The sequence below is a fragment of the Sesamum indicum genome, linkage group LG6 (genome assembly GCF_000512975.1).
Source record: "Sesamum indicum cultivar Zhongzhi No. 13 linkage group LG6, S_indicum_v1.0, whole genome shotgun sequence".
Lineage (NCBI taxonomy): Eukaryota > Viridiplantae > Streptophyta > Magnoliopsida > Lamiales > Pedaliaceae > Sesamum > Sesamum indicum.
Window position 1 is genome coordinate 16,709,591 of NC_026150.1, and position 27,137 is coordinate 16,736,727.

Here is a 27,137-nt window from a genome sequence, read left to right on the forward strand (position 1 = left end):
AGAAGATGAGGGTGGGGGGGGGGGGGGGGGGGGGGAAGGGTCTCGTGCAAAACATCTATGTATAAGGAGAACAATACCATCACGGAAAAGGGATTGTGATTCATGAATACTAGATTTTGAATGTTTGCTTGTAGCTTTGTTTCTGGTTCTGGGTTTTGATTTTGCTATGTTTCTGTAGGATTTATGATGGCGTCGAAACTGAATCAACTGCGTGGAAGGACCGTGGAAGTTTCAAGCATCATGGCCAAGAATGGAGGCGCTTACTACAAGCAGTTGATGGAGAAGAACAAGCAATACATTCAGGATCCACCTTCTGTGGAGACTTGCCAACTTTTGGCAAACCAGCTATTTTATACTCGCGTCGCCAGGTTTGCGATTTTTCCCTGCTCGGTATTCTATATTTTGCACTATGTTGGTCTAGTTTCCTGTCCTTCAATTTATCCTTGTTGTCTGCAAGATTAAAGTTATATCTGGTAGTGGTGGTCTAATGCTTAAGCATTACTTTCGATTTGTGAATCATCAGTTTTATGGAGCTTTATACAATGTCTTGCAAATGAGTGAGCTTAGCTGAAGGGATTATTCGTTAATTATCACCACCAAGGTCTTGAAAATCTTTGAATTGTAATTTGGTTGGGAAATGATTTCTTTTGGGAGGAAAATAAGATATTGAGAAAGTTATCTTTAAGTCGAGTCTTGATATTTAGGGCATTAATGCTTCAAAAATTGATCTGGCAGTCTTGTTTCTGATATTTGTCTCTTATCTAAATATTTCGTGGAGCTCTGAACTGCTATCACACTTCATTTAAATTCACTTTCAAGAGAAATTCATTGATTGGTTTAGGTCGTGCCTTGTTTATTCACATACTCGCTATATGTTCAAATCATACTTGTCTGGCTGGGCATGCCGTGGTTGAAAGGTGGACTGATGTTATATTCTTGTTCAATTTCCAAATGAATTTAGGGAGCAAATTAATATACCAGCAGTGCTGAGGTACCAGCAATGAATTTCAGCTGCTAATCAAGATTCTGCTTCTGCCTCTCGGATTATAATTTTGACTGATTGGTTTTTTGCTTCCTGTTTACATTTTATTTTTTCTAAATTGAAACAGTATCCCTGGACGTTACAAATCCTTCTGGAAGGAACTTGATTCTGTGAAGCAGCTGCTGAAGCATCGGAATGAGCTGAACATTGAGAATGCTGGCGTTGCCGCACTATTTGGGATAGAATGCTTTGCCTGGTTTTGTGCTGGAGAGATTGTTGGAAGAGGATTTACTCTAACTGGTTATCACGTCTAGGGTATGAGTAACAGAGAAGAACTTCTTACTGTTTTTGCTACAAGGAACTGTGTTTGTAAATTCTTGGAGTTTTCCTGGGGAGGAGTATTCAGCACACTGTCTGACCTCTTCTGTTTATCGTTTAGCATTCCAAGTGAACATGAAACTTTAGGGATATTGCTTTAGCCTGAATCAAGGAAAATGTTTTTCCCTCTCTTTGAGATGCAAGAAGATGAGTAGAAATTTCAAATAAAACTCAACAGTTCATAACTACAGTGACTGCTCTGCATATACTTGAAAATAGTTGATCACAACATCTGCTCCATCTGTTTTTATCTCTATCATCAGCTACTTGGATCATACAAACCAGAGCAAAATTACACATCTCATTGAAGAATAAACGGAAAGAAAGTTGATCAGCTATATCCTTGACAGTCACAGCAAAAGGTGGTTGCATAGGCAATTTTAATACACTTGCCTGTGATTGCAATGGATTGCTTGTGGAGCCCAACAAATAGCTACTACCTACCCCTCTGTAGTATGAGAATGAGATTCACGGCGCCTTCAGGGTACGTGCATGCCCCTGTCCCCTGCTCAGTGCTCACCAAAATCTTCTGCCACCATCCAAATCCTTCCTCTAACTTCAGATGTATTAGAGAAAGTCAAATAAATGTCTAAAAAAAGAGTGTATTTCTTAAAAAAAGAAAGAAAAAGAAATCTATTTTACAAAATAAAGTTACAGTTCAAAACGCCTTAAAAAATTAGATGGAAGTGATAAAATTTGAGCCCATTGATATTTATGGCCCTGTTTACTTTGTGGGATTAAGCTGAATTAGCAGCTTATAACTTGCAAAATAAGTAATTTACTTAATTGTTTTTACAAGAGTATATTAATTTTATCTTGTGTTTACTTTTCTAATTCCTTGTCATTTTTGTTGTTCAAAATATTTAATTTGAGGGGAAAAAAATTATTTTTATAAATACAGGTAACGATAGAAAAGAAAAAAAAAAAAAAAGAAAGAGGGAAGAAACTTAATGTAAGTGGAAGAAGCTTGAAGAAGGAAGAAGATGGTTATGTGAGTGAAAGACAATTGTACTTGCAAACTCACTTTTCAACAACTTGAGGATAATGAGGGTTGTCTTCGATAAAAAAAAATTTCTCATTTGTACTAAATTTATCACACCTCTTGAGGTGTAATAAGTTATATAAGTAGAACAATAATTAATATCGAATTTTCATTTTATATAGGAACCCATCCTATAAAATAAACATTTTATTAATTTATAATAATTTTCTAATACATTAAAAGTAACATAAAGTAAACGGGCCTAAATTGTCCGAATTTTGTGCTTTTGAAGGAGGCCAATATGGTTAATTGTATAAAATTTTTTGGGTTGGGATTAATTAGGGAATAAGCATAAAAATAGAATATATTGTAGGCGTATTCATTCATAATAATTTAATAAAGCAGAAGCAATGTGTGTCCTTCATTGTAAATGCACACCAAAGGTCCAGTTCAGCTCTAGGTCTAGGGTTCCACTGTTTCCCGCTCTATATATCTCCCCTCCCAAAGAGCTCCGTCTATCCATGGCGCCCACCTCCTCTTTTCTCCGCCCAAGACAATTTTTTTCTACCCACATACTCAACATTGCTCAATATTCATATTAATGAGAATATGATTCCTTACAACCAAAGACAAAGCAGCTCCTACAATTACCACCGTCTGTTCATTGTTTTGGTAAGTGGATTCCGCTTCAATTCTTTGTTTTTCCCTAGTCATTTTGGCTTTTTGTTCGTGTTTTTAGGTTTTTGTTTTTTGTATTCATTCAGTTTTTGGGTTATCTTTGAAGATTTAGTGATGGCTCCATACGAGTCAGCAGCAGGTGCCCGTTCCCATGGCAACCCGTCTGCCGCTTGGAGCCTACATTGATATTCCGGTTTGAAGATCCACGAAAACCTTTTTCTCTTGTTTCGTGATACAATAAACTGGGTATATTTCGATCGTTTTTTCTGCCTAAATATATTTTAACCAACAGTATAAATCATTTGGCAATTGCTTAAATTTTCAAAGATCTAGTTTGGTACAGCGTTATTACGCTAAAGGCACTCAAGTCAGACACGGATGTTTGGTTCTTATTTGCAATGACAAATCATCTTTTGCACAGTGCCGAAAGACAAGCTATTTATCACGATTGGAGGAAGTTGTATATTCATATTAGCTTCTCTTCAAATTTGTAATAGCTACATTCTTTTGTGTATTTAAGTGCTGTTCTTTTTGTTTCATTTTCCCTTGAATTTACACTTTCGTTTGTCGAGAAGTATTTCTGGATTATTACTGAGAAATAAAAGTTTGCAATTGGGACTTGCAAAGATTTGTTTTTTCTGTTTGGATTTGAGTATTCAAGTCTCAATTATAAAGCTGAAATGGAATGGGATTAATATCTTTTGTCGTTTCTACAGTTGATGCAGTGATGAGAAGCTAACATGTAAGAAGAACCAACTTTGTGTTGGTTCTTCAATGAAATCCATTTGTTACGCTTGGCTTCTGAGCTTCATTTCATTTGCTGATATTATGCATATCAATCACCCCATGAATCCAATTCAAATTAAATTTGAACGAATATTGGCAATAATGCCGAGTCCCAATTCTTGGCAAGGTGTTGGGTGTGATTAAACTTACTTCACAACCTATGTGCAGATTCTCCGGCCCTCCTTCTGTTTCTAGAGATGAAGATTCGCGCCTGCTTTTGATTCAGAGTTGGATGTTGCTTCTCTTTCTTCATCATGATTTGTTGTTTCTTGTGATCTTTTTGCCGTTTTGTGTGCTGTGATGATGCAAATTTATGTGGACTAGAGTTTCTGATCTTGCAGTTGAAGACTAACCCTTGGCTGTCTGAGCACACCCCCATTTCTACCCAATTTCCCGATTCCTCTTTTTGATAAAATCTTTCTTTCATTCGAAAGTAAACATTTTCGGCTTGTGATGATAAATTAATTATCTTAGCGGATTTCAGTGAGATTATTCCAAATAATCAAGGATCTGATTGTTACACACACTGAAGCCTTCTGTTCCTCTCATCCTATAGTTTTTCCATTTTTATTTATTCTGTATATTTCTTTTTATTTGAATTTTTCCTATGCAATGATGAGTCTAAGCACCATTTGGTGTTTCAGGGCAGTGGATTAAGGTCCGTGAGCCCACTGAATTAACGACTTCTCCTTCCACTGAGCAAATCCTTGTTTCCTGTTATTACTTTTATATTATTATACTAGTAACTCTGCTTGGTTCTTTGAAAAAATCTGTAGGTTTATTAATTATTCTGGCTTGTACTTGTGGTCTTTACCAAGAATTTCTCCCATTTCTGTCGTGGGTAAGTTAGTTTCTCATAATACAGCAATTTTTTCATTGTTACTCGTCGATGCTCTATGTTTTTATCGGTTGAAAAGTTGTGTATGATGTGAAGATGGTGATTTCTGTTGAGGAAGATTGCGTCCATTACCAATTCTGGGGGATAATCTGTTCCTCTTGGCATAATGGCTCGGACGCAATATCCAACCTGTGGCTATCCTGATCAATGGCTTTTCTTCCATACCATTAGATCCCGGAAACACCACAAACATTCTTGGAATAAACATTTCGATTTCTTGATGCAGAACAATATATCTCAGTAGCCTATTGCTTTCGTGAGGCGTTGCGTTTATTGGCCATCCAATTGACGTGTCAATGAAAGCAAAGATTAATGGTATTGTAGCCCACCAGGTTGATAATGTAGCATCTGTAATTTTGTTTCAGCTTGCTAGATTGTCTGGGGTGCAACAAAAATTTAATCTTGAATATATTTGTTCTTGAATGGCCTTTTTCTTTTAAAACATTGGAAATGTATTTTTGATTTTTAACATCTGTTGAACATTGAGTCTATTTGGTTAGTTTTCATTAGGTTATTATCATTCAATGTGTGTGGAAAATTGATCAAAATATTTTTGCAATTTTTAGAAAATAATTCTATCTGACTTCACTGATAATTTTTGCATTGAAAATATTTATAACTTTTTAAATGAGAAATATTCATAATTATATTAAAATTTTAAGCTATAGGTTGCAAGGTGTTTTTGAATTGCAATGTGATGGGGTTGCTTCTTACTGGTGAACTCCCTCTTTAAATGAGTGAGAGATGTTCATGTTTCCGAAGCATATATCAATTTTGTCAGTTTTAAACAGCGCGATGTTTCACTTGATGTGTTATGTCATCGTGCTACCTGTCTCCTGCTACATTTCTTTTCTTTCCTGTGCACGATTTCACAAGATTTTTCATGCTTTAGCATTTTTGATTCGCTTTTTATGCAATCATAATAGCGACATGAGAGTCGTCAAAATGACTTCAGGTAACTGGCTTGTAATTTAATATAATAATCATTCAAATGTTAAATGTGAATTAAACATTAATTTCATTAATATTATTATCACTTCAAATTTTTAGATAATAATTAATAAAAGAAGAAAAACGAAAAAGAAGAAAGGTAGTTGTAGATGTTTAAGATTTCAAGTCGTTACTTATCAGGTTTTTGGACTTGATTGGTTAACGATTGAACTAATCGATTTGGAAAGCTGAATTTGAAATTTTAATTTTTCTTTTTTCGAGTGATAATTTATTAAAACCAAACAATCAAGGTTCAAGGAGATATACCATGTCGAATCATTTCAGTGATTTGGATGGCATGAACGAAAAGAAAAGAAAAAGACAGGACTATCACCAAAAAGACACTCTAGCTTACCGAACCAATTAAGAATAGACAACACAAATCAATTAAATGAGTAACATGAACAAATCAATCTCAAATCAATTAATTCCTAACCCTAGATTGCATGCATTTGTAATTCTTCAACAGCACATTAGCCCTTTACAATACTCGAAACAAATCTGGGTATTTTACATTTCACCAATTGCTTGTATCTCTGTTTTCAAATAACCAGCACATCATGAAGGAACTCTGAAGCTTCTCTTCTTGATCTTGTTGCATGATTGATAGCACCCACTACTTATCACTCCTTGGCAATTGCTGCACAATACTCCATGAAACCTATGAAAGACCCCACTACAGCCTTGCCAATGAACACTCTAATAACAAATGATGCCAAGATTTGACATCTGATGTAAACTGTTATCAATTCCCTCTTTTCTACCCCTCAAATTCCCTCGACCTCAGATGTAAATAGTGTCAATGCCCAAATTCCCCAACATCAGAACCGTATTAATACACATATGCCACATGAAAACTCTTGCTTGTGGGGGAACACTTACCTTCCACAAAATAGCCCACAGAGATCCACGGTTTCCCCTTAGCTACAATGAATTTCCAGATGATGGTAGTGTGTTTGTCACCTGTAGTTTCATAGCATGGTTATATACACTACGTACTGTGAAATGACCATCTTTATGAGATTGCCATCGTCACCTCTCCCTTTTGTCTATGTGCCTAACCTCTACCTTCCTACACCCCTCTACCAACAACTTTTGTGCCCCAAGAATAGTTTGCTATTCATAAGTTTGCTACTAAGCAAAGAATCTGGTGTAGTTAGAAGCATCCATCCTTATTTTGTCGAAAGGGTCAAATTAAACTTATACAAGGACTTGAACCCCAAAGGCCCCACTGACGAGCACCACACAACTGAGCACAAGCCACCCAATGAACTCTTCTCTCCTTCCTACTATGCTACCAAAAATTGCCCTTGTTGATTTTAACTTATGATATAAATTATTCGGAAGGTAAGAATATGATATAGTGTATGTAAGCATCGACTACAAAATAACTTTGAATGACACCGTTTTCCCAGTTTGAGACAGTTGGAATTTAGCTCATTTGCTCTTTCCCACCCTCGATCTTGAATATACTAAAATAGTGCCCCCTATTGTTGGCGACTCCAATTATTGCTCATGATGTGCAACTAGTCAAACCCCTAACAATGCATCTAACTCCCTCTTCCATGCCTCATTTGCCCCCCACTCACAACCACATTCGATATTTGTAAATTGATGACCTATCCCTATACCTAAACATAGACCTCCAAAATCCTCCTAATCTCATATGGTCCCCCGTAGCCTTACAAAACACCATAGTGCCATCGAAAAAAAAAGATGAAACACCGATGGTGCTTGTGAAGCTACTAACACCCTTGTTAACGCCACCCTTGTTCAGACACCTGTATTAAACTTGAAGAAATCTCTGCACAAAATATAAATGGATATGGAGAAAAAGGAACCCCTGACGTATTCCTCTCTTCGGACTAAAATAACTAAAAGGCTCACCATTCAAAGTTAGTGAATGAGACACTATAGTGACTAACATAATAAGATTGATGAACCTATGATGGACCCTAATTTAAGAAAAACACCTCGGAGAACTGGCTACTCCATCCTATCATACGCTTTGCTCATATCTATCTTTAACGCCACACGTACCTCATTTTGATAGGGTTGATATTTTTTAGTGACGATTGAGCTCAAATGCTAATAACATGTTATCAATGATCAAGTGACCGAAATGAAAGCAGACTGAGATTGAGACATAATATAATCAAGCATAAACTTAAGAAGATTAATTAGGTGCATAATAATTAGATGTTATTCTGATGATGACATTACATAAGCTAATTGGATGGAGTTAGGAAACAGTTTAGTAACATCACATTTGGGGACAAGAACCAAATGAGTATAATTGAATTTATGCAACATGATATGTTCATTTAAAATTCGAAAGGGAGTGGATGTAACATCACAACCACTAATATTCCATATTGCTGAAAAATAGAGGGGGCATACCATCAGGCCCAGGAGACTTAAGAGGGAACATATTGAAAATAGCACACTTGATTTCTGGGTCAGTGACAGCAAGGGCTTGATTCATTTTTGAGGTTACTCATGGCTGAATAGTCGATAACACTTCAATTATGATAGAATTTGACTGTCAAGAAGAAGTAAATATGTTTCAGAAGTACCTCAGAAAGATACCCTATATGTCTTCTTTATTTTCCTTCCATATTCCTGACTAATTTTCTACAAACAATTGTATTGTGCTGATGGCGAGTGGACACATAAGTACAAAAAAGTTTTGTATTCCATGATTCTTGCTCCTTTGTTGCCATTTCAGCATGTCTCTTACTTGCTAGTCCTCAATTTGCTTCTGAATATCCTCCATCCCTTATGCTCCTCTATCCCAACCTGTCCCTCTTTTAACACTATGTACCTCTTTAATCATTTCAGATCATGTGTGGATTTCACAAAATATTATGTGTTCCATTTATGAAGCTTTAGACAACACTCTTTGATTTTCCAAGACAACCTACTGCCTAGATCATCCCCCGCCTGAGTAGTCATGCTTCTTCCAACACCTTTACACATTCTTCAGACTGTATCCATTTAGCCCTAAATCGAAACTAAACCTTCCTTCGATTGGCTCTGATTGCATCCTCCCGAATCCCACTGGATGACTAACATCGAATGATCAGAAGATGATGTTGCGAAATGAGTAATGTAGTGTTCTGATAATGACAATTCCAATTTGGGTTGGCACAAGCTCTGTCCAACCTTCCCCAGACCGTCTCTAATCTTTGCCTCCAATTACACCACGTAAACCTCTGACCATGAAAACCTAGATAACAGAAATTACTTTTCTCCAGCAATCTGCGAAAATCCTCAATTTGCCATCGAGGATGTGCTACCCTCATTTTTTCATGATAAGACAAAATTTTATTAAAATTCCTTGTACAAAGCCACGGGACATTAGATTGAGAACTCACTTGTTGCACTTTCTCCCACGCAACTCTCCTTTCCATCACATCCGGCTCTTCCAAAAATTTCGTAAACCTCCAGTTTGCTGATGAGGAACGGCTAATACATCAACATCTATATGATTTGCAGAAAAAGATCTCAATTATATCACTGCTTCTTTACTCCAAAATAACGCAAGAACCGATATATGCCTATCGCATACAACTTGAACAGTTCAATATCTCTTATATCCTCTCGACATATAATTTCCACATTTCGTTTCAGAAACACACACAAATAGGGGACGAAATTCTCGAACCTAATCTCCAAGCTTACAAGCTGTTGAAGCATCCCCCAAGCTTGGTAGTTCCAAACTATCCAACACATGGCGATCGACGGGGCTATGACACAGCTTCCACCGCCAAAATATTACTCGGCCCCTTCAATATTCGACTCATTCACCAACCCCCTCTTTAATAGTCGCTCGTCTGCCACCCTACCTCACTTTCATTTACCCCTAGCAACTTAGACACCCTACCCACTCCGCCATAACCACCTCTCACACCCCGACACACCTCATCCTAACGCGTTACAAACACTACTAGGACCACCACCAACAAATTCTCTCCCCCCAACTTCGGAGCCGCAAAACCCATACCCACTCTTGACTCACCATCCACTTGCATTGAAGAGTTCAATTTTTTTACCTTCACCTTCATTTAGCATCTCTGTCAATTTCCCATGACATGAACCTGAACCCACCTCCTTTGTAGATGATTCAGTAATCGACTCAATTGAAGATTGGGACAGTATCTAGGTTTTCTAGTTAAGTTTATTTTTAGTAGAATATCATTGGGTTATGAAATGTATTGGTTACAGGATACGGGCTAGACAGTGAATTGGGTCAACTTAGGTTTGTGTTGGTTGAGAATTAAACTACAACTTTGGCCCAATATGTAAGAAGAAAGATTAGAAAAGAGTAAGAGCTCTTAAAACTTATCTGGAATACCGGTTAGAGGACTTTACGCTTAGAAAATAAATTGGGTTTGCCCACTTGATCTGGTAATTGTCTATCTATACCCCTTTCTTCCACCCAACTCAATTCCATATCATATGATAAGCCCATCCCCCCTTCACTAATTCTTTCACCCCTATCTCCTTTCCACACGAACCCCCAACCCTGCCCACCCGGTGGTGCTTTATCAACCGTTTCACTCCTCACCTGCTTCCTTCCATCCCCCTTTATTGCCCCATCAGCCATCCCATCATCCCCTCAATTCGACCCCCTAGTTTGAGATTCCTCACCCCCTCCACTAGCATCGACTATAGCAGTTCCCTCATCCCATAAACCCCTCTACCCCGCTGTTGCTGCCCCCTTCCATCCCCCCAACCACCCCTCCCTTAGATCCCTACGCCAACATTTACCCCATTACACGATATTTCAGCAACCACAATCCATAACTAGTCCGCTCCATATAGCCATCAACTTCAGACACCGCCACCCTATGGCTACAGACCCTCATAATGTGGCCTAACACCCCATAATCATAACAAAAGTTCAATACTCGTTCATAAGTAAAAAGACACCAATAACTCCTTACCCCCGGCTATTGCATCTTAAAACAACATTTTAATGGCTCCTCTACATCCAACTGAACCCGAATACGAACCTTCAATCCCCAAGTAAAGCTAGCATGCACATGATCAAGATCTACAAACTCTCCAAGCCTATTTCCAATTACCACTGCCACCTCCCTTGTTATCATTCAGATTGGCATCCCATGAACATGAACATAAAATGGACAACGATTTAAATCAATAGTCGACGGGTTATCTAACACCCCCACCTAATTTAGTAAAATCATAGCTTTACTATTGGGGCGACAGATGAATTTTATTTTAGATTTTCCATTTATGACTACATCAAACAACATATATACCTCTTAATATTTATTCTATATTTCCAATACATATGGAACTTTTTTGTAAATAATAAGTATCTTTAGATACTTAATATATGGAAACATCCAAATATATATATATATGTGTGTGTATATATTATATAAATTTTCAATTAATTTAATATTTCAAAATAATAATTCTTAGATAAAAAAACTTGTGCGGAGTGTATTTTGTAAATTTATTTACCATTTATCAAATATATAAATGAGTGATTTGAAAATATTTGATATCATTTTCCTTTCCTTGCATATCAAATATATGAATGAGCTTTCAACCATGGGGAACAAACTTAACAGTATAGGCATCAATGTCAAATAAGAGCCTTGATCATAGAAGAGCACATCTGTAAATAAAATTCTGGAAATTGTATATTGCTGGACTCCAATTCTATTAGGAACAGCAGCATATTGAAATGTAAAATCAAATTTGCTTCATCATTTCTATGAATGGAAAGATGTCATTTTTGAATTATATTTAAGATTAGTATTTTGAAGAATGGTTGGGATCTATCCATTTTCTAAGTTATTTTAAATTGTTAAAACGATAGAAATTAAGAATAATAAGTGATTTTTCAGAAGAAAGTTATCATGAAATCTTGTATTTGAATATGACCCTCTCGTTAGTAATCAATTTTATTCATGGTATAATTTTAAAAAGATATTGAATTGATTTTATTAAAAACTAGTTGGGGAAACACGCAAATATGATAAATAATATTTTATATTTAAAAATATATTATAAATAAAATAATAAATTAATAACTCGTATTTCAAAAAAAGAGAAAGAAACAAAAGAAAACAAATATAAGGTATTAATACAACAAAATCATTGTTGTAGTAGTCTTAAAATGACGTAAACCCATTTTTATTAAAAGCATAATTAATCTTTAAAATGATGTAATCATGAGTGTAATTATTATATTTAAAAGTTAGTGCAATGGTGTTTAGAGAATTTTTTTTAATATTAATATAGATAAATATTACAAAGATTTTTGTTATTTACCAGTAACTTTTTTCAAGGAAGTATAGATAAATATCCCAAATTGCTGTTGTAATATTATACTCCTTTTGTCTAAAATCAACCAGTCTTAGATTTTGTTTGGATGTTAGAAGTAATGTATTTTTACTTATAAGTATTGCGACAGTGTCGTTATAAAAGGATGATTTAAATATTATAAATTATTCGTTTATGACGAAAACTCTTTTGTCAGGATTCGAATAGAAAATGCCAACTCAACAAAAAAAATTATAATAATATATGATTCTCAAGTTATAACCATGGGATAGAAAGTAGCGTATGAATGGAAAAACTAATCATTTAATATTTTTAGAAAGGATTTAAGTGTAATAAAATATAATATTTTTTGAAGGAAAATATAATTTCATATTTTAAAAGGGGGTTAAAGTGTAAATAACCCTTAAAAACGATATAGCTCAAAATCTGAACAGCATGATGCCCTGTTTTGGTTTTAACTATATATGCTGCATGCATGGTATATTTGAAGTCTCCTCCTGACCACATGAACACCTCATTCCGCGTACATATATAGTTAGTTAGACTGAAACAAGAGACTCTCGTCAGAATACATCAATCAAGAAATCAATCTCCATCTTTTTTTTTTCACAACATTTTCCCAACAAATAAAATTCCTTCTAGTCAAGAAACGTAAGATTCATTCATATCAGAAACCAATACTGCACAGAATTATAAATCTTTAGTAAGAGAAAAATGGACATAAGAGAAATGAACATCAATGAAATGACGAATGCCCTATGCACGGGCGGCCTCATGACCTACAGACTCGCCACCATTGCCGTCTACATGCTCGGATTTTTCTTAGTTGTCTTCTTATGCAACATCGCGCACTATTTGTTGCGCCGTCTTTCTCAACCCCGGATCGTCTCTGAATCCATTGTATGCATCTCTCTCTCTCTCGATCATGATTTGTATCTAGCTATTGCTGTTGCTTGCTTTTATGAATGATAGATGAATGACATTATCTGATGAGAATCAAAACTTTATACGATGCAATGCAATGTTACTCATCATTTGATAGTTATGGTTGTGATGATTGGGAATGATGGTTGCAGGTAGGTCTGGTACTTAGCAATCTACCGTTCATACGCAAGCATGCGACCGGGGTACAAAGTACCTTACATTACATAGTAGACGGTGCAATGGTTGTCCACATGTTTGTGGTAGGCCTAGAAGTTGATCCCAATATATTTCTTGAGATTCATCTCCCAGAAGCAAAAGTGGCTTATACTGGAGTTCTCACCACTTTTGTGTTGGCTGCTTTGCTCACCCCTTTCCTTGATGTTCCTGAGGGAAACGTAAACAGCGTTCCATTGAATCTATGCCTCTCTGTTGTTGTTTCTAGCACAGCCAGTCCATTACTGACTAGGCTAATAACTGATCTTAAGATTGGCAAGTCTGATATAGGCAGATTTGTTGTGACAGCCGGGATTCACACTGACCTTGTTTCCACCCTCCTAATCTGCGTCGGCTGTGTTATCTTCGATCCTATTCAGACATTCAAGTATCGAACAGTGAAAGCTATTCTTCTCATGGTTTCTCTTCTCGTCATTGAAACTGTTTTAGCAGCAAAGTTGACTCCCCTGATCTTTAACTGGGTGAACCGTGAGAATCCTGAGGGGAAGCCAATGAAGGGCTCACATTTGATCCTGGCAGTGGCTTTTGTGGTCACCGTATGTTGTTTTCCGCCAATTTGGGCAGGTTATGATAAAGTTTTGAGTGCGTTTTTGGCGGGGGTTTTTATGCCGAGAGATGGGAGGATAGCGAAGATGATGATCAGCAAGGTGAACTATTTCTTTGGTGCTATTCTTTGCCCACTTTTCTTCTTTTGGGTGGGAACAGAGGCTCAGCTGAGCAAGTTTGAGGCCGGCAATTGGGTATCATGGGGAAAGTTGTTTTTCACTTTCTTCATTGCAACTGGTGGGAAAGTGCTTGGCTCATGGCTTTCAGGGCTGATGCTGGGATTTCACTGGTATGATTCTATTGCCACTGGATTGCTGTTGAGCATCAAGGGTCATTTCCATGTCTACTTGGCTATAATGGCCTCCACTGTAAGCCTCCTCCTTAGAGTTGTTTTTTAAGCCTTGGGAAATCATGCTGTACATTTGTCAGACTATTGGATTCTTTACCTGATCAACATTAACTTTGAAACACAATGCAGATGAGTCTGACAAGTATCTCCACAAGCGTTTCCATGGTATTTGCGACCTTCCTGACCATCATCTACACCCCACTGGTCGTGGCAAACATCATTCAACGTGCAAGAAAACGCTCCCCAACTCAAAGAATGGCGCTCCAATGGCTCAATCCCTCAAATGAGCTTCGTGTTCTGCTCTGCGTCCACGGCCCACAAAACATCTCGTCTGCCACTAACTTCATGGCAATTTCTAGAGGACCAGTTGAGCCAGGGATCTTGGTTTATCTCACGGACATGGTAGAACTAACAGATGTAGTAGCAGCCACATTGAGACACAATGATGGCGTGGATACTGTGAGTGTGACTGATCCTACTGTAATGCAAATGAGGGAGCAGGTAACTAATGGAGTGAGCGCTTACCTGAGCCAGGATGGACATGGAATCGTTCTTAAGCGAATGCTTGCACTTTCTACGCTGAGTAGCATGCACCAGGACGTGTGCATATTAGCAGAGGACTTAATGGTTTCTCTCATAATATTGCCATTTCACAAGCAACAAGAAGAAGGCGGAAGGCTCAATATGGGCCATTCCGGCTTCCGACATGTCAACCGAAAGGTATATAATGTAGCTTTGTTCAGTTCCATGCTAAGTAATATATAAATATATATACTACAAGAAACCAGTCGACAAGTGAAAATTGCCTTAATCCCGCCACATCAATAAGCAAGCATAAATTCTCCATGTCTAAGTTTTATCATTCCACAGATTCTTCGTCACGCCCCATGCTCAATTGGAATTTTAGTGGATCGTGGTCTCGGTGCAACAATAATATCAAGATCATCTGTATCCCTCCATGCAGCAGTGATCTTCATAGGTGGTAAAGATGACCGTGAGGCGCTGGCATATGCGGGCCGGGTGGCATGTCACCCGGGGGTGAAGCTGACAGTCATAAGGTTCCTTCTAGAAGCCACTGGGGATAGTGTGTCATCGCTAATCACCATAGCGAAATCCAACACCTCGGAAAATCAAGAGGAAATGAGGGTTGATGATGAGTGCTTTGCTGACTTCTATGACAGGCATGTGGCTGGAGGGCAGGTGTCTTACATGGAGAAGTACCTCGAAAATTCAGGGCAGACTTTCTCCACTTTGAGGTCCATTGAAGGGCAATATGGTCTCTTCATCGTGGGACGAGGCGGGAGGGTGAATTCTATCTTGACAGTGGGCATGAGCGACTGGGAGGAGTGCCCGGAGCTAGGCCCCATTGGAGATATTCTTTCTGCTTCGGACTATTCAGTGACTGCTTCTGTTCTGATCATACAACAACACAGTCTGAAGGGTGACATAGATGGCCTCCAAGAGGAATTTTCAATCATGTAACGTAAGGAAGATAAAAATTGTGGGGAAGAAACACAGGATTTTTAGTAGAGGCAAAGGAAATTGTGTACAGAATTGTGAGCAAAAGACTTGGGATACTGTAACTTGAAACCCCAACGAGTTGTTTTGGCTCATACTTCACTTCTTAGTTAAGCTGCCTGTAGCAATACACATTTCTTCAGGATTTAGATCATTCATCAAGATACCCTTTTGAAGTCGTGCTCCTTTATCATTCTCTGCTCCAAAAATATGTCAATACCGGTTTTGTGCTTCGAAACAGTCAGATCGATGCTAGTTAACAAAGAGGAGATCCAGTTTTCCTCGCAAAAACATTTGGATTCAGATCCAGATACATACATACTACAACAAGACTTAAAGCCAGTGTCAAAAATTATTTCATCCCTCGACTTATAAAAAGCAATCAGAGTTCTAATCTAGCAAGCTGGGGGCACACATTTTGCCGCCTCCCTAACATATATAATGGCGGACGCAGGAGACCTGGTTGCCTCAACTTCACTCACAAGCCAGGTATTGGGAATTGGGTTGTCAGTGCCTCCACTCTTCTTTGCAGATCAGCCACCCGGTCAACCAATGGAAAGCTCGGAGAAGTCACAAATTTCATAAAATCTTGGAGCTTAGACCCGGAAACAGACTTCTTTGCTTCGAGAGTAATTTGCACACCTTCATGAATAAAATCTGCAACTGAGATGAATTCATTTTCACCAAAGCCTCTTGTAGTCATGGCAGGGGAACCTATGCGTATACCACCAGGTACTAGTGCACTTTTGTCACCTGTAGCGTAAGGTGAAAATTGGCATAAGGACAAAAGTAACAAGAAAGCCTTAACTACGACAAGTTTTGTATAGTACATAACATCAAGAAGTCAAATTTTATACACTCACCAGGTACAGAGTTCTTATTGAGGGTTATTGATGCCATATCAAGAATTTTCTCCACTCTAGCACCATCAATGCCCTATTCAGACAGCAGAATGTTTATAGAAAATAATTAAATGGCAACGATCTTCTAAAGTATTAAGCCAAAATTCAAGAAACTTAGTCAACTACTCGACTAAATATTCTTGAGTATTTGATCTCACAGGGAGACACCAGTTGCAATATATTTTTGAATCTCCCAACATTCCCAACTATAAACTTTTAAGTGTTTTGGGGATTTACCTAGGTAGTTATAATGATTATTGCAGCAATGAGCACAAGATTCAAAAAGACAATGAAAACTAATGCTTACTAAGGGGCGAAGATCCACAAGAACCAAATGGTTATCACTCCCTCCAGAAACCAGTTTGTATCCCAAATCCACCAATCGACTTGCAAGAGCTCTACAATTAGAGACCACCTACATGAAGAAACAATGGTTCAGAATAAGCGAGAACATGCAGGGACAATTGATCAGCAAAAAGTAACGGATGATACCTTTTTTTGATAAGCCTTGAACTCTGGTGATTTTGCATGCTTCAGACAAACAGCAAGGCCCCCAATTGTGTGATTATGTGGACCTCCCTGTCAACAAACAAAGGCGTCAATAACCAAAAAACAAGTTATATTTAGCATATCAGGTGATAACTGTATTGTAGTCAGGCACTGTAATAACAAGCAAGCAGAGAATTGACAAACCTGTAGACCTGGAAAAACAGCATTGTTAATTGCAGATTCTAAATCAATTCCCAGAACAGGATCCTTCTTGAAAAATATCATGCCACCTCTTGGACCCCTAAGAGACTGAAGAAACATATCCAAGTTATGCTCCCAGAATACTCGGTATACAATTGTAGAAATCAAACAGGTGTAAAAGCAACTCAGGACGCACATTGAACTCCCCAAAGCGGGTATAGGCTTGGGCAAGTTTACCGAATTAAAAATTCATCCAAGAATCAAGTTCACCTTATGTGTCGTAGTCGTTACAATGTCACAGTACTCAAAAGGATTAGCAACAACAGAAGCGGAAACGAGTCCACTAATATGAGCCATGTCCATCATAAGAAAAGCGCCAACAGCGTCTGCAATCTTCAATGTATATCAACAAGTAATAGTCAGGCACTAAAAACCAAGTAGACAAAACGAATGTACTGCTATCAAGTGATTTGTATCGACAATAAACATGAAATTGTACCTTTCTCATGCGAGGATAGTCAAAATCTCTGGGATAGGCGCTAGCACCAGCTATAATAAGTTTTGGACGAAAGAGGATCGCTGTCTTTTCAAGCATGTCATAGTCAACTAGGCCTATATAAACAAGTTTTAAACCAGAAAGAGGTTATAGTTAATCCACGAGAACAAAGCAACCCAACACAATGTCCATAAAATTGTTACAAGACCTGTAGACTCATCCAGCCGGTAGGGCATAGATTCAAAATAAATAGATGTGCCTGACACCCGTCTCTTGGGAGTCATGAACCCATGCGACAAGTGTCCACCATGAGGTAAATCCAAACCCTGAGGTTAATCCAAAACCTATTAAAGTATATGTAACTCCATGCTCCAAATATTGATGGGAATAGCAGGAAGACAACATTATTTACCATTATGCGGTCATGTGGATTAAGAATTGCTGTGTAAACTTCAAAATTAGCTGGAGAACCAGATAATGGTTGAACATTTACGCCCCATTTCTCTCCATCCAAATTAAATGCTGCAAGAGCTCTTTCTTGACAAAGAATCTCAAGTTCATCAATGTATTCATTGCCACCATAATATCTAGAGCAAAAAACATGTTATAAGTCAATAATGAAAGAATTTAAAGGGCTTATTTTTGCATTCAGGCCTATGCATACAACTTACCTTTTGCCAGGCAATCCTTCAGAATATTTATTAGTGAGACAAGAACCAACTGCTTCCATCACAGCTCGAGATGTAAAATTCTCTGAAGCAATCAGTTCCAAGCTTCTAAATTGACGATTCTTCTCTTTATCAATAATGGTGCGGACTTCAGGATCAGCTTCACTCAAGCCGTAGTCCACAAAGCTGCTTCCAGTACCTAATTATTTCATTTCATAATTCTCAAACTCAAACTTCAAAGAATTCCACAAATGGAAAATTATTGGCAAATTCAATCAATCTACAGATACACAATTTGACTGAAGAGAAACAGAAATGAGCTGCAATCCAAAAATATTACTACCTCCAATTTCAGGGATAGGAACAGACACAGAAGAAGGAGGCTTCCCAGTGATTAAGCTCCCTTCTAGTTGAGATGACCTACACGGTTTGATTGAACTCAGTTTTACATGATTCGGGCATCCAGTGATACCAAGCCATTTCGAGGGGAATAATGATCCCTTGGGCCCAAAAGGCTGTTGAATAGAATTCATCATTGCTGATCCCCCACAAGCCTGCATGCTGGCGTGCTCTCAGCACAGTTCAACCAAAAACCCTATATTCAAATGAAATGCTCACCCGATGAACAAAAAATAAGCAATTGAACTTGCAAACAAACTTAATCCAGAACTCACATGCATAATTATTAATCTTACTGATCTCAAATCATCTGGATAAATTGTTTCGGCATAACAAACTAAATCTCATCTTCCTCAAACAAAATATTAATTTCAGAATATATTTCTCACAAATGCTACAAGTTTATATTAGCTTAGCCAGATATAATTTCCTTCAATCACAACAGACATTAGAAGGCCTCAATCAACAAAAAACTGGAACTATACTAAACTACGAGTTATTAGGTGACACAGCGTGGCATGAATCAACAGTTGATTCTATAAGGATGTTCAGCAATAAAATTAGATTAGACCTAATAAAGGGTCTGAAATGGAACCTAATAAGGCTAGCTCAAACGTCATATTCCTTTGAACTTCTAGTTTCAGCATAACAAATATTTGGGAATTCAGAACTTAAAACAACTTGAGAAAGCAGACTAACTAACAAATCATTTGCTGAATACAACGCCTCAACGTTTGCCCCCGAAGTTGCATATAAACCAGCTGCAAATACACGAAAAACTACTGAAAGAACGTTTTGGTTCAACTCCTGAAGCCGGGAAGCCCTTAGGTGGAAAATTGGGAAAAACTAGAATAAACAGATAAACAAAATGGAAAAAAAAAAACTGATAAGCTAATTTCAACTTTCGGATTAGATTCCCGATTTCTTTGCTTAAGGTACATGTAAACAACGAAAACAAAAACAAAAACGAAGTGGAAAAGAACCTAACGTGATTCGGCTTCTCCGTTGCAGCTGAAGAATCCTTCCCCAGAAATCTACTTTCCCAATTAGGATGATAAAATTTTGTAGCGTTGGGTTTTTCTTCTTATCAATATGAAACGGTTGAGCGAATATAAGAGTGAGAAGTGTTACAGAAAACCTAGCTGCGAACAAAAGCGCGCGCCGCTATATCGTCGTCTCTTTTCCAGCTTATATATATATATATATATATATATATATATATATAATAAAGCTTGTTGGTGCCTAAATATAATAATTTTTTTTATATTTAAATATATATTACTAATCATATATCATTATTTTTTTTTAAAAAAAATAAACTTAAGAATATTGATATAATAATGTGACAAAGTACTATTTGTGGTGTTACAAATTTACTCATTGTAAGTGAAAAGTATATATATATATATATATATATATATATATATATATATATATATATATATATATATATATATATATATATATATATATATATATATATATATTAATATTAGTATATAGATATACTATTTATTTTAAAATATATTAAAAATAAAAATAAAATATAAAATTAACACATCATATTCTTAAAAAAAAAAAAAACCAAAATAAAATAAATATAACATAACGATGTCACAAATATATTTCATTTTTATATTAATATAATAAATAATAATTGAAATTTAGGCCATGTTCGGTTTGCCTTTCGTTAGCAGTCATACCATGAAATCGCATCCGGCCGAGAAGTGGCTAAGCTTAATGGCTTCCTATTTATATTTTGTTAGCTTTGGTGCTTATTAGCAATGATCATTTGTGTTCTTTCTGTTTGTGATGAATTTAGGAATCGCCATTGTAAGGAAACAAGAAATGTAACAACCTACGGGTGGTTTCGTTTGCATTTTTAAGGAGTTATTACCAATAATTCATAACCAGTTCATTCACCGTTTGTTGTAATAAGAAGAATATTTGATTGAATAGAAATACTGTGAAAGACAAAAGGCACATCAAAAGACAGCAAGCAGAGTTCACAATTTAAGCCACTTTACATACCAAAGTTGGGATCTTGACTTGAGGACTGAAATTGGCTGAAAGTTCTTAAGATCCTCTCAACCATTTAAGAAGTTGATGGTGTAAACAAGGTACAACACTTAAAATGGTAGAGAGGATGAAAGTTTCTGAATCTTTGGTGAAAACAGAATGTCCATTTTACATTTCTGTTGAGCTATATGTATCTCATGATGAGATTTAGATCAGAAGCCATTGATTAAAGGAGCTCTGGCTGTAGATAGATTTAGAACCTCATTCCACCTGAGAGAGGCCGCCACCAGTCTCGGCACGTGTTCTGTACATGGATTCAGCATTTTGAGATCGATCAGCTAACTCATTAGAACCAAGGTCAAAATATAACACAATCATGCAGGCTGTCATTAAGCTTTTGCTACTAGTTGGCATTCTCAACTACTGAAGAACCAGAGAGATGCAAGAAGACACCCAAAAATTTACAACAAAAGTTCCAAGGCAAAACGATGACCAAGTTTCCAATAATTTAAGATCTCATACTACCAGGTCTATGTTTCGAGCAAGTTCCACACATGGAAAAGCTAATATAAAATGCAATGCATTCCATACGTCCAATGTCACAGTGAGATGACCTGTAGTTAACTTATCTTGGTAAAGATTGATAACTCACTTGTGATCTGAAGGATTTGGCATGAGTTCATAGACTATTGTCGCAACAACATCCCTCTTCAGCTGCATGAAATTGAAATTGAATCAGAGTAAGGGGAAGGGAAATTCAAAGTTTGCACCCAAAAGTACCTGTGTTGCTTCTCCTTTCAACCCAATGTAATGTATTTGAGTTGTGTCACCACCGAAATTATCTGGAAAATGCAAAGTGATGTTCCCCACACTTTGAAATCTTGAATATCTGTTGAGTATAAACATTATAGGGTCAGCAACTCAAAACTGATAAAAACATCCAAGCTGTCAGAGTTTGAAACCTTATCTGCAGAATGTGGAATCCTCACCAGAATCTGATCTTTATATTAGAAATGGCAAGTAAATCTATAGAAGCTTTATAGGACGCCAACTAAAACTTAGGACAGGAAACCTCACCTTGTCTGGTATTCCAAAACTCCTTGTAAATTTTCCACCAAGTCCCACTCCTAAGATGATAAAATAAGTTACCTAAGCAAACAATTATAAACAGAACAGTTGAAAAAGTTATAAGCTTCCAGCATACCTGAACAGGTTGCATGTTCTGGGCATCCGAAAAATCAATACCATCACGATTGATAAACCTATATTTACCCGAAATATAATAGTTTAGGCACCAAAAAGGAAGCTGTGATAAGGAGCTTTAACAAATAGGGGAACCGAAGACATCACGGTTAAGCATAAATAACAAGACACATGATAAATATAATACACGTGAAGGCCATCTCCTACTGCAACACATGATACTGAAAACTGTTGCAGTAAACTAAAATGAATGAAGTGTAAGTTCACTAGAACTCACGCTCTCATCTTTGCAGGACTTGTTCCATCCACACCGCCAACAATTGAAATGCTCTTGAGCTTAACATCTGATGTAAATCTATACAGACACTCATCAATTAGTTGAAACTGAGCAAATTTCAGCAAAAATGAATAGACAAGCCAGAAACAACCAGATTAACATTAGAATTTATTCGATAACATAATAACAAGATCCCCAATTCCATAATCCCCACAATTTGCAAGCGTGTCTTCTTAGTAGTAGAAATTTTCATCAAGTCTACAAAACGAGGATTTATAGACTGCCCAAAACGTAAAACAATATAGCCATCAATCCCAACTTCAGAGTATCACATAGTATATAAAGTTTGTTCAGCTTTTTGGTTATACAAGCTCAAAAGCAACTTTGTTATCTGCAAAGGCTTTTATTATGCACATACATGTGCAGCCCTAAAGGCCCAATCTTTCTCAATGGAAAAAAGGAAATACGCGATGGTCTAAATAGGACTGTGAAATGTAATTTACTTACGGAATAAAGACAATCAATTCAGGATCGCCTTCATTGCTTTCCAAGTAACCCTGTCCAGAGTTGAGATAAAAATTTTAAATGTTCGACGAGATTAGCTATTAAAGACAACCAATATAAGGTTTAGAAAGCATAAAAAGTAATTCTGCGTGCATAATCCTTCCATCTTTGTGACAATGACTCTGTATACACATATCTGTAGATAGAACACCACTGTTGGATTGATTTAAATAATACATGTGCTATATTCAACTATGAATGCATAAATTCAAATGCAACTGCTGCATTTCATGAGGATCAATATTAGACACGATGGAAAAAAATCCCAGCAAATATTGGAATACCTCTGAGGAGTTAAGACGCTGCTCCCAAGCTCTGAATACTGACTTCACACTTCCAGAAACAGCTTCATTCAGTGCAGATACCTTTGGTAGATGCAAACTTTTTGGTCATTCGCATGCTTAAAAGGCATAATTTAATTCTTTGATGCAAGACAGAAGGTAGAACAGCAATCTAGCAGGTTCCCACATACAGATTCTAGACTAATCACCCAACATAAAATTCATAGAGAAACCACAAAGGTTTTTTCCCGATTATATTGGAGCAACACATTAACAAACAGTTGTATACACCTTAATTTATCACATACAAGATGTACAAATATTCATAATATATACCACAAACTAAATTCAAGATTTAAACAGAAATCGAATACTTAATTGCATACAAGGAGCATGAACATTTATAACAGAAGTTCAAAAAAGACCATGACTAGTGCAAACACAAGGCTTCATAACACAGATTTAATCCCTCCTTGTCCTCAATGTAGGGACTGGCATATAGCCATATCACATACACTCACCTAAATATGAAGCTAAATAAACAAATATAACAAACATTAGCATCCTATAAGTTCCACATTATCCATGACAGATGTTTAATAAGTCTATATCTCCATCCACACCCTACTTCAAAACCAGAAAAATGATCGAGTATAAACAAGTCATAATTCCTCAGCTTTCAGGACAACTTCCTGTCTAAACATTTCCTTCGTTTATGAATCAATTAGTAGAATAACTAAAGTTTCAAATCATGATAATACACTACAAATGATTGAGACGACGAAGTTCCTGCGCCGAAACAAATAATTCTGTACAAAATCAACACCGAGAACTTACACGGCAAAAATTGGCACTTCAAAAACAACGAAATGACACTTCTATGTGAACATATCAGAATGGTAAAGTTTTTACATAATTAAGAATCAGAATCTACAACAATGAAATTATGCAAAACCTAATGTAAAACTCCAGGAAGATAAAGGAGAAAACCTTGGAGAGATCTATGTGCTTGTAGAGAGACCAGTCCGAGGAGCAATCGTGCTCTTCGCAGTTGTGATCGTGCAAGCATGCCATTTTTCAGCTCGGCGTGCGTGATTTCTGAGAGGTGGCTGGCTGAGAAATTTTGAGGGGTTTTTCTTTCTACGGTTTATGATGTGAGGGCTTAAATGAGATTTTGCATCGGTGTTACGCAAGGAATCTTTTGGCCGGAAAGGAAATTCTATGCGAGTTCCCCTTGACAAACTTTTGAAATGACGAAATTACACTTCAAACCCGCATAACAACAACCAAAAATCTCTCGGCACAGAGAAAAACAGAAGAGAACTCAGAGATGGAAGTGACGGAGGTCCAGAGCTTCAACCTACCGCCGGGAGGCCCTTCAGCTCTTCCGGGACAGGGCGGCGGCGGATTCTCACTTCCAGCGACCCGATTTTCCAGCGAGGACATACTATTTTGCATCGACGTGGGCCCGGAAACTATGGTCGAGATGAAAGTGAACGGGCCGAACGGGCGGCCCTACACCAGATTAGAGTCGATAAAGCAGGCTATACTGCTATTCGTCCACGCTAAGCTCACCATCAACCCCGATCACCGATTCGCCTTCACCGCCCTCTCGAAATCTACTTATTGGGTATTAATGTCTTGCTTGTTCTAGTAGTGTCATTCTCTATCGCTACCGCATTGCTCATATTTTGTTTCCCTATTCCGTAGGCAAGGATATCTTGGTAAGTTCTTGAGTTGTGTACAACCAATTACTCTTAGTGTTGTTAGCAGTTCACTTGATGACATGATTACTTGCATATGCAACGATTTATGTACCAAATTGTTTAGCACGGATTTCCCTATTCCCAAGCACCGATGGGTCTATAAGATTTTGAATAGAGGCACTTGTCAATACTCATTCTATTGTGTGGCAAAGGATTTATGGATGGAGACATTATTTGGTATATGCAGACACATTGGAAACTGTTCATTTCCCAGCATGTAAGTTTGCAAAGAAGTCGCATATATCAGAGTGGATTGAAAATTCTATGCAGTTGTTAACTATGCCTGAAACTTGCACTAATTGTGTTTGGCATACTACCATTATACCTCCTGCTTGCCTGTTTAACTGGTTTGAAGATTAAAATGGACTGCCTGGTGGTGACTTGTGTACGAAATGTTCTAAGGTCGGATGCTGTGCACATTGCCCGTTTTGGGCTTCAGTTTTCTCTTTCTACTTCTTTGTAAGAAATTATGAACTATGAAGTGAATTTTGTTTTGTACCTCTGCTTCTAGTCTGAAAAATTGACCTTTGAGGTTCCGCTAGTCACATATCAACTAACAAGGCTAGACTTAGTTTTCTGCTGCGACTAAAGAGTGTTTGACCCAATTATTACTACAAATACCTCATTTATCAGCATGCTAATATCAGGCTGCAGCCATTGACAATACTCAGGAGGATATTTCAATCCAAAAAGACCAAGTGTTATGGAATTTTAAGATGCTTATCTTCCTAGTTGGATATTTCAAGTGGGGTAAATAAACTACTGTTTTGTAACCAGTAACCACATGGGTTTGATTTCCTGCTCTGTTTCTTTGTGAAGCTCCGAAAAGAGTTCAGCAGTGAAGTTGACTCTGCAATTGCTGCTTTACGAGGACTCTCAGTGGATTCATCTTCCAGTCATGCAGATCTCACTCAGCTATTTAGAGTAGCAACTCATGAAGCTAAGAAATCTCGTGCACAAAACCGGATATTCCGAGTGGTAAGTAACCATGAATTTAATGTGTCTCGTTGAGCAAACTAGTGCTAATTCCCTGTTTGACTGCAAGAGTGGAAAGTTAGTCATTCTGTTCAACTTCAGCATTTAGAGTGCAGGATAGTTGTTCAATCCATTTTCATGAGGGATCAATTTCTAGTGAAGTTCGTATGCGAACTGGTTGAATAACAAGTCTTTTTCTCTTACTATCAAGTAGAGTCTCCTATCTATACTTTTCTGACAGCTGCCAAGGGTGTCATTTGGGCTCTCAGATTTGTTATTGATTTTCACTTCTCTAGTTCGATTTCTTTCCTTTCAAGCATATCTGTAACACAGTGGTGAACCTTCTGGTTTGTTAAATTCTTTGTCTTCTCCTGATTTATGTGGCTCCCCAACCATGCAAAATTTTTACCTGTATTCTGTTGTCCCAGATCTTGCTCTATTGTAGGTCATCTATGCCACCACAATATCAATTGCCTTCAACTCTGAAACTCTTCACCTTGGATGTTATGTACCTCCATGACAAACCTGGACCAGATAATTGTCCGCAAATGGTATATGACACCCTAGTTGAGGCCCTTGAACGTGTCAGTGAGTTCGAAGGCTTCATATTTGAGAGTGGTCAAGGGTTGACACGTGCGCTTTTCCGTCACATGTGTGTGCTGCTATCCCATCCTCAGCAACGTTGCATGCAGGATGAGATGGATCTACCCAAGTCTTTGACAAAGAAATCTCCTGTAGCAGAGACAGCACAAGGAGATGATAGTGTTGTCTCCAGCCAATGAGGTGAATTCTCATTAATATAGAAATCAAGACTTTATGCTGTGAAATAGTTCTCTTTGTCGTCGATGAACCCTGTAGGTTTCTGCACTAAAATCCAGATATGTATCTGCGAATTTATCATTGTAACCATGTCAACCTTGCTCCTCATGTATGCATACCGTCGACCATTATGATGCAGTTCTGAATGAAAAGAAAAGTTTCCATGTTGATTTCAGTTTAGTGACTTTTTCTTGCTTGTCCATTTAGTGAGTTTCAGATTGATACACTTTGTACTTGGGATTCTTGATGAAGAAATCTTAACTTTTAGTTGATAAGCTGCATGAATTTAGCACAGCCATTTTTCTTGTTCTTAGATTATGTTGCTAAACTGCGACGAAGTCTCCATGGTTAAAGAACACCTCCATGATTGAGTTCATCGTTTACGTGCGATAAATGGATGATTTGATCCACAAAATGAGATTGAATTATGACAATAAATATTCAATATGATACGGCCGATAAAGTTTGAAAATTGTAGTGTATGAGATT

At 37.3% G+C, this 27,137-nt stretch overlaps 5 protein-coding genes and 1 long non-coding RNA gene across 10 annotated transcripts in view; 4 read left to right on the forward strand and 2 right to left on the reverse strand.

Moving 5' to 3' along the window:
* The window catches only part of LOC105164683, a 2,095-nt gene extending 549 nt beyond the window's left edge, over positions 1 to 1,546 (forward strand). Inside the window, exons 2-3 of one of the 2 annotated variants that reach the window (XM_011083397.2) lie at positions 179 to 368; positions 1,110 to 1,546. In XM_011083397.2, coding sequence (XP_011081699.1) covers positions 184 to 368; positions 1,110 to 1,296 — 372 coding nt within the window. In that variant the 5' untranslated portion in view covers positions 179 to 183 and the 3' untranslated portion in view covers positions 1,297 to 1,546. Of the gene's footprint in view, positions 1 to 36; positions 369 to 1,109 lie in introns of those variants that run through there. The other variant, XM_020694376.1, reaches the window with a different exon arrangement.
* On the forward strand, positions 2,752 to 5,173 carry LOC105164684. Its single transcript, XR_002287366.1, has 3 exons — positions 2,752 to 3,014; positions 3,127 to 3,266; positions 3,975 to 5,173. It is a non-coding gene; the product is annotated as an uncharacterized LOC105164684 (long non-coding RNA).
* LOC105164686 (cation/H(+) antiporter 28) lies at positions 12,604 to 15,951 on the forward strand. The gene is made up of 3 exons (XM_020694763.1): positions 12,604 to 14,090; positions 14,201 to 14,791; positions 14,942 to 15,951. Exons 1-3 carry the CDS (start codon positions 13,182 to 13,184, stop codon positions 15,551 to 15,553), a joined length of 2,112 nt encoding a protein of 703 aa, XP_020550422.1. The 5' UTR covers positions 12,604 to 13,181; the 3' UTR covers positions 15,554 to 15,951.
* Positions 15,843 to 19,921, reverse strand: LOC105164687 (serine hydroxymethyltransferase 3, chloroplastic). Of its 4 annotated transcripts, none has more exons than XM_011083399.2 (12): positions 19,728 to 19,921; positions 18,689 to 18,940; positions 18,349 to 18,544; positions 18,090 to 18,264; positions 17,886 to 18,003; positions 17,681 to 17,793; positions 17,452 to 17,574; positions 17,185 to 17,289; positions 16,984 to 17,070; positions 16,799 to 16,906; positions 16,453 to 16,525; positions 15,843 to 16,342 (listed from the first exon to the last, which is right to left on the reverse strand). In XM_011083399.2, exons 2-12 carry the CDS (start codon positions 18,903 to 18,905, stop codon positions 16,068 to 16,070), a joined length of 1,590 nt encoding a protein of 529 aa, XP_011081701.1. In that variant the 5' UTR covers positions 18,906 to 18,940; positions 19,728 to 19,921; the 3' UTR covers positions 15,843 to 16,067. The 4 variants fall into 4 exon arrangements, with proteins under 4 accessions (XP_011081701.1, XP_020550423.1, XP_020550426.1 ...); XM_020694764.1 differs by having other exon boundaries at positions 16,068 to 16,342; positions 19,733 to 19,921; XM_020694767.1 differs by lacking the exon at positions 19,728 to 19,921 and adding an exon at positions 19,448 to 19,485 and having other exon boundaries at positions 16,068 to 16,342.
* On the reverse strand, positions 20,735 to 24,308 carry LOC105164688 (PITH domain-containing protein 1). The gene is made up of 9 exons (XM_011083400.2): positions 24,079 to 24,308; positions 23,092 to 23,172; positions 22,751 to 22,800; positions 22,244 to 22,321; positions 21,968 to 22,025; positions 21,841 to 21,890; positions 21,544 to 21,652; positions 21,416 to 21,477; positions 20,735 to 21,067 (listed from the first exon to the last, which is right to left on the reverse strand). Exons 1-9 carry the CDS (start codon positions 24,160 to 24,162, stop codon positions 21,025 to 21,027), a joined length of 615 nt encoding a protein of 204 aa, XP_011081702.1. The 5' UTR covers positions 24,163 to 24,308; the 3' UTR covers positions 20,735 to 21,024.
* LOC105164689 lies at positions 24,323 to 26,929 on the forward strand. The gene is made up of 3 exons (XM_011083402.2): positions 24,323 to 24,718; positions 25,674 to 25,832; positions 26,258 to 26,929. Exons 1-3 carry the CDS (start codon positions 24,419 to 24,421, stop codon positions 26,609 to 26,611), a joined length of 813 nt encoding a protein of 270 aa, XP_011081704.1. The 5' UTR covers positions 24,323 to 24,418; the 3' UTR covers positions 26,612 to 26,929.

What these genes read in the sequence shown, in the direction of transcription:
- LOC105164686 (XM_020694763.1), top strand. Translation starts at nt 13,182, where the DNA reads ATGGTTGTCCACATGTTTGTGGTAGGCCTAGAAGTTGATCCCAATATA. An exon ending in TGGCTATAATGGCCTCCACT is followed by an intron (nt 14,091 to 14,200) that starts GTAAGCCTCCTC and finishes AACACAATGCAG; the next exon opens with ATGAGTCTGACAAGTATCTC. An exon ending in TCCGACATGTCAACCGAAAG is followed by an intron (nt 14,792 to 14,941) that starts GTATATAATGTA and finishes ATCATTCCACAG; the next exon opens with ATTCTTCGTCACGCCCCATG.
- LOC105164687 (XM_011083399.2), bottom strand. Translation starts at nt 18,905, where the DNA reads ATGCAGGCTTGTGGGGGATCAGCAATGATGAATTCTATTCAACAGCCT. An exon ending in CCGGCTGGATGAGTCTACAG is followed by an intron (nt 17,794 to 17,885) that starts GTCTTGTAACAA and finishes TTGTTTATATAG; the next exon opens with GCCTAGTTGACTATGACATG. An exon ending in CTGTTTTTCCAGGTCTACAG is followed by an intron (nt 17,071 to 17,184) that starts GTTTGTCAATTC and finishes GTTTGTTGACAG; the next exon opens with GGAGGTCCACATAATCACAC.
- LOC105164688 (XM_011083400.2), bottom strand. Translation starts at nt 24,162, where the DNA reads ATGGCATGCTTGCACGATCACAACTGCGAAGAGCACGATTGCTCCTCG. An exon ending in AGCACATAGATCTCTCCAAG is followed by an intron (nt 23,173 to 24,078) that starts GTTTTCTCCTTT and finishes CATCTACCAAAG; the next exon opens with GTATCTGCACTGAATGAAGC. An exon ending in AGCGTCTTAACTCCTCAGAG is followed by an intron (nt 22,801 to 23,091) that starts GTATTCCAATAT and finishes AACTCTGGACAG; the next exon opens with GGTTACTTGGAAAGCAATGA.
- LOC105164689 (XM_011083402.2), top strand. Translation starts at nt 24,419, where the DNA reads ATGGAAGTGACGGAGGTCCAGAGCTTCAACCTACCGCCGGGAGGCCCT. An exon ending in TCTCGAAATCTACTTATTGG is followed by an intron (nt 24,719 to 25,673) that starts GTATTAATGTCT and finishes TTCTTTGTGAAG; the next exon opens with CTCCGAAAAGAGTTCAGCAG. An exon ending in AAAACCGGATATTCCGAGTG is followed by an intron (nt 25,833 to 26,257) that starts GTAAGTAACCAT and finishes CTGTTGTCCCAG; the next exon opens with ATCTTGCTCTATTGTAGGTC.